The 16,471-nt window shown below is 40.0% G+C and overlaps 1 protein-coding gene across 1 annotated transcript; it reads right to left on the bottom strand.

Moving 5' to 3' along the window:
* Positions 1 to 600: 600 nt before the first annotated feature.
* LOC138907612 (uncharacterized) lies at positions 601 to 2,230 on the bottom strand. The gene is made up of 5 exons (XM_070198216.1): positions 2,120 to 2,230; positions 1,493 to 1,538; positions 1,071 to 1,361; positions 842 to 957; positions 601 to 738 (listed from the first exon to the last, which is right to left on the bottom strand). Exons 1-5 carry the CDS (start codon positions 2,228 to 2,230, stop codon positions 601 to 603), a joined length of 702 nt encoding a protein of 233 aa, XP_070054317.1.
* Positions 2,231 to 16,471: the final 14,241 nt, after the last annotated feature.

The following is a 16,471-nucleotide window of genomic DNA, read 5'->3' as shown; positions in this document are numbered from 1 at the left end:
ATCTTATTGAAGACACCGATTTACCATAGCGGCTTGGCCCCTTTAAATCAAATGTGACCCAAGTTTAACAAAAGAATGGTATCTCAGCTCGATTTTCAATGCTAATTGAATGGATTACATTTTGTCGTACTTCATTCGAACAACGATTGGGGCAATATGTATCTTTTGAACTCATGCGACTGAACTTAGAATGAAACTCTAAGTTGCCTATGTACCTTGGTGAAGAGGATCAAGTCATACCGTAGTTCAGAATGGGTGAGTTTTATTTTATTTTATTATTATTTATTATTATTATTATTATTATTATTATTATTATTATTATTATTATTATTATTATTATTATTATTATTATTTCCCTAAATTTTTTCTAGGCCGCCTCTTTCGAGGTTTTCAACCTAGCGGACTTTCTTTTGGGCCGTACACAATTTATACTCTTGCGGGCAATGAGTAACATGCAGTTTATGCTCTAGCGTTAAGGAGCGTAGCAATTTGCAATTTAAGCTCGTATTTTGAGGAGCTTTGCAACCTGAAGATTTTGCTCAAATTTGAAGAGCTTCATGACATGCAGTTTATGGTCGTGCGTCCAGGAGCGTTGCAACTTCAAGGATAATACTTCTTTGAAAACTTGCCATTGATAGGGAAAATTCTCATGCCATCTGTATCAACCAGCTTGTAGGCTCCACTTGAATTAGCTTCTTGCACGACATATGGACCATCCCATTTTTGATGTAAACTTCCCTACAGATTTATGGGAAGTAATAATGGGTCTTCGTATGGCAAGGACTTGATCTCCTACTTGAAAAGATCTTGGGCAAACTCTTTTATTGAAGGTGCGAGACACTCGAGCCTGATAACATTCAATACTCTGTTGAGCTTCCAACCTCTTTTCATCAAGAGGCTCCAACTCTGCTAATCGAAGTCGAGCATTTACTTCATCAGTGATCCCTTCTTGAATAGCTAATCATAATGAAGGTATTTGACACTTGAGTGGCAAAACGACTTCGACTCCATAGATGAGTGAATAAGGGGTCGCTTGTGTTGGCATGCAGTGAGTTGTCCTATATTCCCACAGAGCTTCTTCCATACGGTCATTCCATCTCGTTTGGATTTGGAGACAACTTTCTTTAACAAGTTGCATAAAGTCTTGTTGAATGCCTCAGCTAGACCATTGGCGGAAACATTGTACACAGAGGAGTTACGTTGTTTGAAGCCAAAGAGATCACAAATCTTGTTCATCAACCTATTATCGAATGGCTTGCCATTATCCGTTATTATGTAATAAGGAATTCCAAAGCGATAAATTATGTTTACTCGGATAAAACTTGTAACATTTTCCTTCTTTACTTCCTTAAGAGCAACAACTTCAGCCCATTTTGAGAATTAGTCAGTTGCAGCCAGGATGTATAAGTGTCCACCAGAGGATTTTAGCAATGGTCCAACAACATCCAGTCCCCAAGTGTCAAATGGACATGATGCAACAGTCGGATGAAACTTGCAATATTTTCCTTCTTTACTTCCTTATAAGCAACAACTTCAGCCTATTTTTAGAAGTAGTCAGTCGCAACCAAGATGTATAAGTGTCCACCAGAGGATTTTGGCAGTGGTCCAACAACATCAAGTCCCCAAGCGTCAAACGACCATGATCCAACAGTCGGATGTAACACTTTAGGAGGCTAATGAATAAAATTTGCATGGAATTGGCAAGCTTTGCATCTTCGAGCGTAGTCCAAGCAATCTTTTACCATTGTTGGCCAATAATACCCCATCCTTTTTATATGGAAGTAGAGCTTTGGTTAAGACTGGTGTGACCCACATACCCCAGAATGTGCTTCTTGCAAAGCTTGGAGTGCTTCATCTTCCCCTAAGCATCATAAGAGTACTCCCTCAAATTATCTTCTGTATTGAGTATCTTTGTAGTAAAGGAAACAAGGTGCACGATGACGGATTTCAGTCCTTCTCCTCTGATTTTCTGGAAGTATTCCATAGCTTAAGTAGTCGATAATGGGTTGTCGTCATTCTTCCTTCTCAACTTCAGAAACTGCGACCAGATGCTCGAATTCATTTTTTTCACTCCCCCCCCATTTGGTGGCGGTACTACCCATTTTTTGAAGATAGTAACTTGCGCTTGATCAGGCAGGGTTAACGATGAAGCTAGGGTAGCTAAAGTATCAGCCTTCTTGTTTTCTTTCTTAGGTACATGTTGAATATTCACATCACCAATCCATCCCATCGATTCTTAGCATAATTATGATAAAGGCGTAGTTCATGTTTCTTGACCTCGTAGCTACCTAAAAAATGATTGACCACTAACTAGAAGTTACCAAAGACTTGCAATTACAATTGCTTCATATCTATAGCCATTTCAAGCCCAAGTATTAATGCTTGATACTCAACAACATTATTGGAACATAGTAGTGTCAAAGTGAAGGAGTAGGCCAGAACTTCCCCTTGAGAAGTGAAAAAAACTACGCCAGCACCAGCTCCTCCATGATGTGTAACACCATCAAAGTACATCTTCCAAGGAGGTTTTACTTTGACGACCATTGCGTCTTTGTCAGGTAGTTCAACACTAAGTACCCAATTATTAGGTATCGGGTGATTTGCCAAGAAGTCAGTCAATGCTTGTCCTTTTACAACCTTTTGGGAAATGTATACAATCTCGAATTGTTGAAATTGGAGGTATCATCTTACTAATGGATCGCTAAGGACTGGTTTTGACATTACAAACTTGATGGGATTTGCCTTAGAAACAAGGCGAACGACATGAGCTTGAAATTAGTGCTTCAACTTTTGAATTGAGAAGACTAGGGCCAAACATAACTTTTCGATTGGCGAATAATTCAGCTCATTTGATGTTATCATCCTGTCAAGTAGTAAAGGGAATTTTCTTTTCCCTCATTATTTTCTTGGGCCAATAGTGTTCCAACAGACCTTTATTGTACCGAAATGTATAGTATCAACGGCTTTCCAGGCATAAGGGCTGCCAAACGTAGAGGCTTCATCAAGTAAGTTTTAATACTTTCAAAGTCATTGCTACGAGCTTGGTCCCACTTGAAAAGAACGCCTTTTTTCATAAGGTGACTGAATGGTTGGTACCTCCCAGCTAGGTTTGAGATGAATCTCCTAAGGTATGCTATCTTTCCTTGTAGGCTTTTTAATTCATGAATATCTCGAGGCTCAGGCACTTTCAAAATTGCATCTACTTTGGCTTGATCAATTTTGATCCCTCGATGCTGGACAATGAAATCAAGAAGCTTTCCAGAAGTAACTTCAAAGGCACATTTCAATGGATTCATCCTAAGTTGCTACCTCCGGAGAAACTCAAACACCATTCTCAAGTCTTTCAAGCGGTCGCTCTTCTTTCTTGATTTTACCACCAAGTCATCAACATAACATTCGACATTCTTGTGGAGAAGGTCATCAAAGATATTCTTCATAGCCCTTTGGTAAGTAGGACCACCGTTCTTCAAGCCAAAAGGCATTACCTTGTAGCAATAAATACTCTTTGGGGTACGGAATGCAGTAAGCTCTTTATCTTTTGGCGCCATGCAAATTTGGTTATAGCCCGAAGAACCATCCATGAATGACATTGCCTCGTACCCAGTCGTAGTATCAATCATAAGCTCTGGAATAGGAAGCAGAAATTCATAGGTCATGTATTGTTGAGATACCTAAAGTCAATACACACTCGAATTTTGGCCATTCTTCTTCCTTATAGGGACAATACTTGAAATTCATGTTGGGTATTTAACTTCACGAGTAAAGCCAACTTCGATGGTTTTGTTAACTTCAGTTTCAATTAGGGGAACCAAGTCCGGCCTAAAGCGCCTTTGAGCTTGCTTAACAGCATGAGCGCCATTCTTAACTGCAAGGTAATGGACTGCTACTTTCGGGTCCAAGCCAGGCATCTCCTTGTAACTCCAAGCAAAGACATCCCTAAACTCCTTGAGTAACTTAACATAAGTGCTTTCTTCATCAACTTCTAGTAAAGCACTTAGGTAGGTGGGTCTTGACTCTTCATCAGTTCCAAGGTTAACTTCTTTTAAGGCATCCATTGTTGTCTTCACCCCTTCTTCAAGTTCAGGTGAAACATCTTTTGCGTTATCATCTTCTTGAGGGTGCCCATCGTTGAAGCATATGTGATAACACGGTGAAATATCCTCCAATTTCTCATCATCCTCCATTAGAGACAAAATACCATTCTTGCCTTGTGCAGTAACATGATACGAAGAACCCACACTTTCTTCGTCCTCGACACGTTCCTTAGTGTAGACCATACTATATGGCTTTACCTTCAGTACTTCTTTACATGAAACCACAAGTTTTGTTTGTCCCCTAATTCTAGAAGGAACCAGACTTTAGAAATCCTTAGAGATTTTCTGAATTATGGGTGAAGCGGGTGTTCTTGTATTTCGATAATTTCTTTGGAACTTGTTCCCCTTCTTTAATGGACCCAATCTCTCAAATACAAAAGTCCTCACAGTTGGTTTTCCAAGTCGATCAAAGACTGAAGGTCTGTTAGAAGCAACAGATTCATCTTCTACAGTGATATAATTATTGCTTGCCCTTCTTATGGAGATGAGAACTGGGGATGGTTGCTTGTATCCCAGACCTTCACGTGGTTGCCTTGTAGTAGCTTCTAATGGGAGATTACCTAAATTTAATGGCTCATTAGGATTATATCCAGCTTTGCAAATAGCATGTAACGATTAGGATCAAAGCCTTCATCTGCACGCTTTGTAGGGATTGCCACATTCTGCGAAAGATTTTGGTCCACAGATCCTACAAGTAGCGTTGAGGGCAACTTTACTGCCTCAGTTCATTTGATCGGAAGAGTTAAATCCCTTAGCATATTGGTTTGGAGTTTGGCTGATTCTCCATCTTCTTTCTTCTTTTTAAGGACATAGCGGAGTGCAGTTACTTTCTTGCATAAGATACATCATTCCCTCTATGAGATTTATTTGACTTAGGGGTATACCTCCTCAGCAGCAACTTTGGTTTTATCGGCAACCACCTTAGCTCTTTTAGTCGTGGACTCGTCATTCTTCCCATTCATGACATCATCGGCTTTTAGTTCCTTCACAATGCGGTTCTTAAAGTAGAACTTTGCATCGATGAAGTGTGACTTAGCCTCGGTGAATGGCTTATCATCATCAACTATCTTCCTCTTGACTTCTCCCTCGTAGTACTTCAAACATTGATGGTAGGTAGATGGAACCACTTTATTCTCATGTATCCAAAGCCTTCCAAGCATGATGTTGTATGAAGTCTTTGCATCGATCACATGCAGCCATGCACTTGATTGCGTATTTTCAATGGTGATCCCCAAACTGATCGTGCCTATGGCTCTTTTTCCCCCTTGGTTGAATCCTTGAATCATCACACGACTTTCTGAGAGTTTGTTCATGGAAATACCAAGTTCTTTCACAATGAGAATTGGCAAGATGCTCACTGAGGATCCTCCATCAACCAAAATTTGATTTACCCTTTCATCGCGCATATAGCCAACCAGGTATAATGGGCGGTTATGAGGAGTGTCACCTAGTAAAAGATCGTCATTTGTGAACGTAACTTTTTCCTCACAAGCATTAACTTATTGAGGAATGAGCTCGATGAGATTTTCTAAAGATGGTGCCAACGGTAGGTCATCACTCTTTTCTTCCCCTTTGCCAGTATGGAAACAAAAGGCCTCACTACCATTATGGGAAATCTTTGTGCGGAACCAATTTGGCAAGAACTCCTCCAAGGTCACTGGATGTCATGGCTTTTGAGGCTGGTATACCTCCACCTTTGCTTTCTTTAAACGTTTAACTGGATTTTGTTTCTTTGGTCTCTTTACCATCATTTTACTTGTTGGTTGTTCTTTTGATTCTTTTTCTGGGCTTCTTTTGTGGCACCTTCGACGAGTCACCAACGTCTAACCTTCATCATCATCAGGTTGATCAACTTCAACCTTGTTGTTCTTTAGTAATTCTTCATTTTTACTTTCTTTGAAAGTATATAATTCATCTGGACTGAATGAGCCAAAGGTGATAGGGACTTGGTTTGAGCTTGCTTTCTCATCTTCAAGCATAAAATTCTTTTGACGAGCCAAGTCCATAACTTTTTCCTTGAAGACAGAACACTTCTCCAGAGGGTGGCTCACAAGTCGATGGTATTTGCAGTAATTTGGGTCATTCATTTTCCCAGCTTCATTTGGTCGCTTCATCTGCGGAAGCTCAATGAGATTTAACTCGAGGAGTTCTTCAAAAATAGCTGGCACATTAGAATCTAAAAATGGGTACTCCTTCTCCTACATTTCTTTTAGAGTCAACATTCCACTTGGCTTATCTTGAAAAGAAGTGGATTTCGTACTTTGCTTCTTGCTCGCTTTCGTTTTGAACTTCATAGGTTATGTGTTGACATTCATAGCTTCTTTATTTTCAGACTTGGGTACAAACTTGCTCTATTTCCTGACTTTTTGCTTGTCATTCCCTTTGTGAGGCTCATAGATAGGCAGCCTTTCATTTCCAGCGGAGGCCATGCTCAAGTCCATGTCATGGGCACGAGTCACAAGTTCTTTAAATATGATAGGTTTGATAACTTGCAAGATGTAGCGCAATCCCCAATGCATGCCTTAGATGCACATATCTATGCCAGAAGCTTCACTAAGCCTGTCTTTGCAGTTGAGGCTAGCATTCCTGCAACGATTGATAAAGTCAGTAACTGGTTCACCCTTTCGTTGACGAGTATTTGTAAGTTTTATCAAACTCACAGTATGTCTCGTGCTATAAAAGCGATTGAGGAATCTTGCTCTAGTTGATCCCAGCTATCAATAGATCCAGCCTCGAGGTATGTGTATTAATCAAAAGTATTTCCTTTTAGTGAGAGGACAAACTGCTTGACGAGGTAATCTCCATAAGTCCCAGCACTGTTGCACGTCTCAACGAAGTGTGCCACATATTGCTTTGGATTGCCTTTGCCATCAAACTATTGAAATTTTGGTGGTTGATAGCCAGTCGATATCTTCAACATATCGATCCTTGAAGTGTATGACTTTGTGTAGGTAAGGGAGGACTTGGAAGCAACTTCATATTTGTTTTTTATAGTCCCTTCAATGAACTTCTTTAGTTGATTGATCGGAATCATCCCTTCTAAAGAGACTAGAATTTCCGTAGTTGATGCAACTTGTCGTGGGGGAGGATCAATCTCTTGAACTTTTGGGAGCTTTCCAGGTGCATGGGTGGATTCTTCTTCCTTCAAGATTCCCACCCTGTTAGTTAACTTGTCAATTCTAGCATGTTGATTTTGCATGCATTTAGTCAGGCTAGCGATTGCTTCCGTCAAGTTTTCCAACTGCTCCTCCACAGATGCAGCGTTTGTCACCATGGCTTGCATGATTGTTGTGGATGATGAGGAGTAGCATGTATTGTCACATAGATTGATCCTTGATTGGCTCAAGTTATGCGGTGTAAATGGGGAGGATCTATCACTTGAAGCATCATCATCTTCCTTCACAACAAAGTTCTTGGATCCGGAGAGGTCAAGCATAGCAAGAATTTTCTTAATCTTTTTAGCAACATCACTTCCTCCTTCGGGTGTGTTTGTGAAAGATCTTGCTCCTTTGAAGATGAAGATCCAAAAACAGGGGTTGATGCGGATGACACTTGGAGTGCTTGTTGTCCTAAAGAAATTGCTTTGCTCCTTGTAGTTGGTCCAAAGCTTCCAAATGTAACATTAAGGATGCTTTCTACATCGGCATAAAACCTGAAATTAGTAGCCTTGGTGGAAGTTTATCTGGAGTTAACTTTCTTTGAAGCCATTTCGATGTTCTTGAACTTTGGTGATTGAAAAATTGAGATGAGAGGTAGAGATTGTCCCACTGGGCGTACCCGAATTTGTAAACAATAAATTTTGCGTCAGGAAAATTATCGAGACCTAAAAATATTGTAACAATCGTAGTATTTGATTTCAAATATTTGAGTGTTACAATTTCTATGAATCCTATGATTCTACTTTTTCAATTTAAATTTAAGGGCCTTTGGGGTAGATCTTGAAATTGAATTTGGTTCTATCGCGAACGCTTTGATTATTGCCACGAATGATGATCTTGAATTCAACTAGCACGAACTTTGATTTGAACTCATACTTCTTGAACCTTTATTTGTTCTTTATTCTTGAGCTTGAACTTGAACTTGATTTCTTGGACTTGAACTTGATTGCTTGAGGCTTGAAACTTATGGAGGAATTTGTAGCATTTGATCCACGATGTAACGACCCGACCGGTCGTTTTGAGCTTTAGCGCTTCATTCGGCAGTTGAGGCCATGAGTAGCTTCATTTCAGGTATTATGACTTGTACGTGTAGTCGGGATTGAATTTCGGGAAGTTCAAAGGTTATTTGGAAAGAAAATTCTAATTTCGGAAGCTTTAAGTTGGAGGATTTATCTAAGGTTTGACTTTTGAGTAAACGACCTCGGAATTGGGATTTGAAGGTTCCAACAGGTTCGTATGATGATTTTGGACTTGGGCGTATGTCTGGATCGGGTTTTGGATAACCTGGGGCGCTTCGCCACCTATTGTGGAAAGTTGGCATTTTGGAAAGATTTCATAAATTTGGGTTGAAGTGTATTCTAATGTTATCGATGTCCGATTGGAATTCCGAGTCTGAGAATAGCTCCGTATGGTGATCCTGGTCTTAGAAGCACATCCGAGTGTGGATTTGGAGGTCCATACGTCATTTTGGGGTCATTTGGCGAAAGTTGGAATTTGAAGGTTTTTTGGAAAAGTTTGACCGGGAGTAGACTTTTTGATATTGGGGTTGGATTCTAATTTCGGAAGTTAGAGTAGGTCCGTAATGCCGAATGTGACTTGTGTGCAAAATTTGAGGTCAATCTGACGTGATTTGATAGGTTTCGGCATCGAATGTAGAAGTTTGAAGTTCTAAAGTTCATTAAGCTTGAATTTGGGTGCGATTCATGATTTTAGCGTTGTTTGATGTGATTTGAGGCCTCGAGCGGGTTCTTGTTAAGTATTGGGACTGGTTGGTGTGATTGGACGGGGTCCCGGGGGCCTCGAGTGTGACTCGGGGCGATTTCAGACCAAGTTGGGATGTTTTGATGTTGTCGATTTCTGGTGTTCCTGTTAAGCATCGCGATCACGGTTGAAGGAACGCGATCGTGAAGAGAAGCTGGAGCTGGGGAGGAATCATGCATTGCAAATGTGACTATGGGCTCGCAAACGCGGAGAGGGGGAAGAGGTGTCCTACGCGAACGCGAATGGGCTTCGCGAACGCGAAGAAAAGGGGAGCTGGGCCTGGTGGCGCTAAGCCATCACGAACACGGCTCAGGGACCGCGAACACGAAGGAGTGAGATGTGGAGGCATCGCAAACGCGGGAAGGTCTCCACGACCTCGGAGTAGAAATTCCGGGCGGTTGGCTTTTGGCCTTCGCGATCGCGAGGGTGTTTCTGCGATCGCGAAGAGGGCAGTGCTGGGCAGTGTCATTTTAAAGACGGGATTTGGCCCATTTTCCTTCGTAATTCTTTTTGGTTAGGCGAGTTTTGGAGCTTTTGAAGAGTAGATTTCATCATCTATTATGAGGTAAGTGATTTTTACTAGTTGTGAGTAAAATAAAAGGTTAATATATGGATTTAGACATGAAAATTTATAGAAATTTGGGATTTTGAAGAAAGACATAGAAATTGGCATTTTTGGATTTTGACCACGAATTTGGGCATGGATTTGGGAAAAAATTATATATTTGAGTTCGTGAGGTTATGAGTAATGTTCATCTTCGAAAATTTTCGAAATTCGGGCACGTGGGCCCGAGGGTGATTTTTATCGACTTTTCGAGCAGAGTTGGAAATTGGATTATAATGAGTATTATAGTATATATTTACGGATTTGCACATTTATTGACTAGTTTGGGAGCGATGGGCATCAGTTTGAGTTATTGGAAAGGCTTTGGACCGGGTTATAGATTCTTTTTGCTACGGGTCTGTAATTACGATATGGATCTAATGCTTCAATCAAAACAGAAATCGGAGCTCATTTGTTCAATATGATATCATTTATGCTTGAAGAAACGGCGTCGAAACATAAGGAAAACGAGCGCAACACAACCCAAACCTATCTGAAACTCACCCGAGCCACTCGGGACCCCGTATGAACATACCAAAAAGTTTCATAACATAACACAGACTTACTCGAGGCCTCAAATCATGCATAACAACATCAAAATGACGAAACACACGTCAAATCAAATTTAATGAATATTTGAATTCCAAAAACTCGCGCCGAAACATATCAAATCAACTCGGAATGAACTCAAATTTTACACGCAAGTCCTAATACATTATATGGAGTGCTAAAAACGACCGTTCGGGTCGTTACATTCTCCCCCACTTAAACATACGTTCATCCTCGAACGTGCCAAGAGTTGTTCTCAAAATCATCAAACTGCCATATAACCTTACCATGCACATACCCGGGGGTGATCCCACTTCACCCTATCCCATATAGGTCCGATAACACAATATAACTGAAAATTCTCAATTCAACCTAGCCCATAAGCCTTAGAATCCAATTTTCCAACATCCGGAATTCCTTATAAGATCTGAATCTCGCGACCTACACGTTGTATAAGTCTGAACAAGCTGTACCAACCCGCAGCCATAGCCCAATCTACAATCATCGGGTATACCACATGACTCAAATACCCATAGCAAAAATCTTCGATCACAGTAACTGCTCGGAACAACCCAATCCTTGTAATAAACCTCGTACCTAACAAAACCTCATCCTAAAACCTTCGTACACTGCCGATAATGAAAGAACACGCATAAACTCATAACCATTCATCAAATCAACAAGCCATGGAGCTCTCTCTCCTTCAACAAGAACTATAGCCAATTCTTAAGCCGACTTTCAATATTATCCTTCCAAATATACCGCAATCAAATCCGATAGCACCCATCCTAGATCTGACAACTCCATCTTATCAAATACCCACTACTCTACTGACATGGAACACCAATACTACTCAGAGACACAAACCGTGCAATCCATGCACCAATAAGTAACAATCCAAATGTATTCAATCACGAAAATGACTCAATCAAGAGAATCGTCCCGCAAGCTCAACGGGTACCACCACAACGAAATGCTAAGAAACTACCACCCGACTCTAACAAAAAGGATCATACCTCAACATAACTCTGCTGCAATGCGCGACTCCATCCAAACGCTGGTCCATATCATATACCTTGAGCCACCCTGCTCAAAATAAATAACCACGCGAAATTCGACATCAAGTACCCAAAGTGCATTACCATAACCATGAAGAATCAGATGACACAATGCCACACAAATCCCGAAAGGACATAAACAATACGCCCTCAATCATGCAATACCCAATTACTCAATTACTCAAATTCCGCTACAAGACCACCATAGAACCGCACCATGTGTGCTAAAAACTAATAAATCACAACCCCCCGTAGCATAGCAGAGTATTTTACAGGAAATTTCAGAACACGAATAAGCTTAGCAACAACCGAATAGCACATCCCTCAACAATAGCATTATGGAGCCAACCAATCTTACTCGGTGTAGATTACACATCCTAATTAAGACTACCAATGGACCCTCAAATCAACTCCGAGTGCCCACAAATAGATAAAAAAAGAAACCTCCGAAAACCCACAATGACTGAATCATAACACATACCATCATCTGGCTAGCTTCGACCATGGCTTCACCATTCACAACCATGAAACCATCCGCTCCTGAGAGCTCCCAGTCTCCAAATCCATAGAACACACGAATCACCATATCTGATCCCAACTCCACTGCCAGAATGCCTGACACATCTCTCATACACGATCATCCTACGAGGAATTCTCCTAAAATTCTTCCGTGCCACCTAGCAAAATTTGAATATCAACAGTCGATCAACTAGGAGATTGTCGCAGAACCAGTGAAGTATCCATAAATCAAACACATTGACCCTTCTGAAATGTATACTCTCATCAAGCCATACCAAATAGTAATATCATTACCTAGTCATCTGAAACTGTCCATGCTGCCTACGAATTTCATGACATTCCCTTCAAAACTGAACTGTGATTTCACGCAAACTCGAAGCTAGCCAGATGATGGTATGTGTTATGATTCAGTCATTGTAGATTTTTGGAGGTTTCCTTTTTATCTATTTGTGGGCACCTGGAGTTGATTTGGGGGTCTATTGGTAGTCCCAATTAAGATGTGTAATCTACACCGAGTTGGATTGGTTGGCTCTATAATGCTATTGTTGAGGGATGTGCTATTTGGTCGTTGCTAAGCTTATTCGTGTTCTGAAATTTCCTGTGAGATACTCTTCTATGCTACGAGGGGTTGTGATTCGTTGGTTTTTGGCACACATGGTGCGGTTCTATGGTGGTCTTGCAGTGGAATTTGAGTAATTGAGTAACTAGGTGTTGCATGATTGAGGGCGTATTAGTTATGTCCTTTCGGGATTTATGTGGCATTGTGTCATCTGATTCTCCGTGGTTATGGTAATGCACTTTGGGTACTTGATGTCAAATTTGGCGTGGTTATTGATTTTGAGCAGGGTGGCTCGACATATATGATATGGACCAATGTTTGGATGGAATCGCGCATTGCAACGGAGTTATGTTGAGGTATGAACCTTTGTGTTAGAGTCGGGTAGTAGGTTCTTAGCATTACGTTGTGGTGGTACCCATTGAGCTTGCGGGACGATTCTCTTGATTGAGTCATTTTCTTGATTGAATACATTTGGATTGTTGCTTATTGGTGCATGGATTGAACGGTTTGTGGCTCTAAGTAGTATTGGTGTTGCATGTTAGTAGAGTAGTGGGTATTCGATAAGATGGAGTCGTCGGATCTAGGATGGGTGCTATCGGATTTGATTGCGGTATATTTGGAAGGATAATATCATAAGTCGGCTTAAGAATTGGCTATAGTTCTTCTTGAAGGAGAGAGAGCTCCATGGCTTGTTGATTTGATGAATGGTTATGAGTTTCTGCGTGTTCTTTCATTATCGGCAGTGTACGGAGGTTTTAGGATGAGGTTTTGTTAGGTACGAGGTTTATTACCGGGATTGGGTTGTTCTGAGCAGTTACTGTGATCGGAGATTTTTGCTATGGGTATTTGAGTCAAGTGGTATACCCGGTGATTGTAGATTGGGTTATGGCTGCGGGTTGGTACAGCTTGTTCAGACTTATACAATGTGTAGGTCGCGAGATTCATATCTTATAAGGAATTTCGGATGTTGGAAAAATTAGATTCTAAGGCTTATGGGCTAGGTTGAATTGAGAAATTTCAGTTATGTTGTGTTATTGGACCTATATGGGATAGGGTGACGTGGGATCATGTCACGACCCTAAATTCCCTCCGTAGGATATCGTGATGGCACCTAGTCTCTAAGACTAGGTAAGCCTATCAATGCGGAATAATAATAATATCTGAAATAGATAAACTACAATTCAAACAATTTCAACTTCCAAAACTCAGTAGAAATAAATCACAAGCTTCTAAGAATTTATTCTCAATGTCTCTATAAGTCAAGGTATAAATAAAATATAAGGAAGCAACATAAAATGATAGAAGGGTACTCTGGAGTCTGCGGACGCTGGCAGATATACCTCGAAGTCTCCGTGCACAGGTAACTCACTAACGTCTAGGCTGGTAAAATGTACCTGGATCTGCACAAAAAGATGTGTAGAAGCGTAGTATGAGTACACCACAGCGGTACCCAGTAAGTGCCAAGCCTTACCTCGGTAGAGTAGTGACGAGATCAGGTGAGGCCCTACTGGAATAAAATAATGACATGGTAAAATGTTTATCAATGTAGTAAAATAAAATGACATTGGAAATGAATCAAATAGTATGTCACATTTAATGACACCAAATAATTGCAAATAATATCTCGTGGAATCAAAACAGAATTTCCTTCAACTTTATGAAAATCACAACAATTAATCAATAGCAACTATGGCCATAAATCAATATCAACAAGGGCACTACCGAGGTACCGCCTCGTAGTCCCAAATTATAAATAATTTTACAATATCTCATTTCCTTATATCACCGCACGAGCCTTCACAATTTATTTAAAGAAAATATTTTTTTTCGAAATAGCATCCCGCGTTTTAGCCACCCTTATCACACCGCATGACTTCTAGTAGTCACCCCTACTAGCCACGCATATCAAGCCACCCTTATCTCACCGCATGCATTTCAACACCCAGACCTCATACCACCGCATGCGTATCAATATCACAATATATTACAATTTGCACCTCAAGTGCCCAATATTTCAATTTTCCACAAAATAATCAACAACAATATTTTTCAATAATAAAGAGCTCACGGTTCATGCCAGAATAATCCAAAAAAAAAATCTTAAGAAAATATTCAAGAATAAATAATTCAGAAAAATAATATTTTAAATTTTTAATACGTTGCTTCAATATCAAATTTAAAAATGTCAAATACTTCATATTAATAATATTTAATTTAAAGAAAATCAACCTTCAAATAATGCACAGTATAAAAGAAACTAAGTTTCAATTAAACAGGTAAAACAATTAGCAGGAAAAGGCAAACAAATTTAAAATATATATATATCACAGATCAATGATGAAGAATATAACAAGATAAAATAATTTAATAAATGCGCAACAATGATCTACACAATTTAAAAATATAATCTTTCACATTTAGCCCGTGTACACACTCGTCACCTCGTGTACACGACTTTCAACACATTTCAATAATCACATTAATATCAATTCTAGGGAAATTTCCCCCACACAAGGTTAGACAAGTCACTTACCTCGACTTGCTCCAATTTAATCAAGTATTATGCTTTTTCCTCGATTTTCCGACTCCAATCGACTCGTATCTAGTCATAATCAATTCGATACAGTCAACAAAAATTATAGTAATCAATTCCATAAGAAAATATTACATTTTTCAATAAAATCCGAAATTAGCTCAAAATTTTCCCGTGGGGCCCACATCACGGAATCCGGCGAAAGTTACGAAATATGAACGCTCATTCAACCACGAGCCTAACCATACCAAAATGACTAAATTCCAATAACGATTCGACCCTCAAATCCACTTATCTATCCAAGAGGGTTTTCAAAATTTTCCAACTTAAATCACCAATTAAATGTTAAAAACCGTGCTGGATTCGGGTAATCTAACCAAGATTGAGTTAAGAACACTTACCCCAATGTTTTTCCTTGAAGATATATATCAAAAATCGCCTCTGCTCAAGCTCCAAGTTGTTAAAAATGGCGAATGGGACGAAGCCCCCCTGATTTTATATCTTACAGATCTGTCCAGGGTGACCTCGATCATAGGAGTCCGATCATGGGGAGTCCGATTAAGGGGAGTCCAATCATGGTCCTCGATCATGGGCCTCGGTCATGGCCTTCGATCATGGCCCTCGACCCTAGGGCTCAATCACAGCCATCAATCCTGGCTATCGATCATGGCTTCGATCTTTATGGCCTTCGATCAGTGGCCTTCGATCACCGGCCTTCGAGCTTGTCTTCGATCACTGGATCTCGAGCCTGCCTTCGATCCTCGGCTCGATTTCTGGGAGCTCGATTTCACAGCAGAAGAGAATTTGCAGCAGCTGTTTAAGTCCCATTTTGATCCGTTAACCATCCGAAACTCACCCGAGGCCCTTGAGACCTCAACCCAATACACCAACAAGTCCTAAAACATCATACGAACTTATTTGAAACCTCAAATCACAACAAACAACGCTAAAATCATGAATCACACATAGGTTCAAGCTTAATGAACTTTGAAACTTTCAATTTCTACAAACAACACCGGAACCTATCAAATCAAGTCCGATTGACCTCAAATTTTGCACGCAAGTCATAAATGACATAGCGGAGCTATGAAAATTTTCAGAATCATATTTCGACCCCGATATCAAAAAGTCAACCCCTCGGTCAAACTTTCCAAAAATTCAACTTTCGGCATTTCAAGCCTAATTCCACTACAGACATCCAAATAAAATTCTGATCACGCTCCTAAGTCCAAAATCACCATACGGAGCTGTTGGAATCATCAAAATTCTATTCTGGGGTTATTTGCACATAATTCAACATCCGGTCACTATTTGAACTTAAACTTTAAATTTTTCATCAAAATTCCATATCTCGGGCTAGGGACCTCGGAATTTGATTCTGGGCATACGCCCAAGTCCCAATTCACGATACCGACATACCAGAACTGTAAAAACACTGATCCGAGTCCGTTTACTCAAAATGTTGACCAAAGTCAACTCAGTTGTGTTTTAAACATCTAATTCATATTTTAATCCAATTTTCACCTGAAAACTTTTCGAAAAATTTTTACGGACTGCACACGCAAGTCGAGTAATGGTAAATAGTGCTTAGATCACATAATTAATCATTAAATTTAAAGATGACATTTTGGGTCAT

The sequence above is a fragment of the Nicotiana tomentosiformis genome, chromosome 3 (genome assembly GCF_000390325.3).
Source record: "Nicotiana tomentosiformis chromosome 3, ASM39032v3, whole genome shotgun sequence".
NCBI lineage: Eukaryota > Viridiplantae > Streptophyta > Magnoliopsida > Solanales > Solanaceae > Nicotiana > Nicotiana tomentosiformis.
This window is presented reverse-complemented; position numbering and strand designations above follow the sequence as displayed.

Coding starts and splice junctions, on each gene's coding strand:
- LOC138907612 (XM_070198216.1), bottom strand. CDS start 2,230: ATGGGATGGATTGGTGATGTGAATATTCAACATGTACCTAAGAAAGAA. Junction 1,362..1,492: donor AAAGAAGGAAAATATTGCAA/GTTTCATCCGAC, acceptor AATGGGCTGAAG/TTGTTGCTCTTAAGGAAGTA. Junction 739..841: donor TTGAATGTTATCAGGCTCGA/GTGTCTCGCACC, acceptor ATAAATCTGTAG/GGAAGTTTACATCAAAAATG.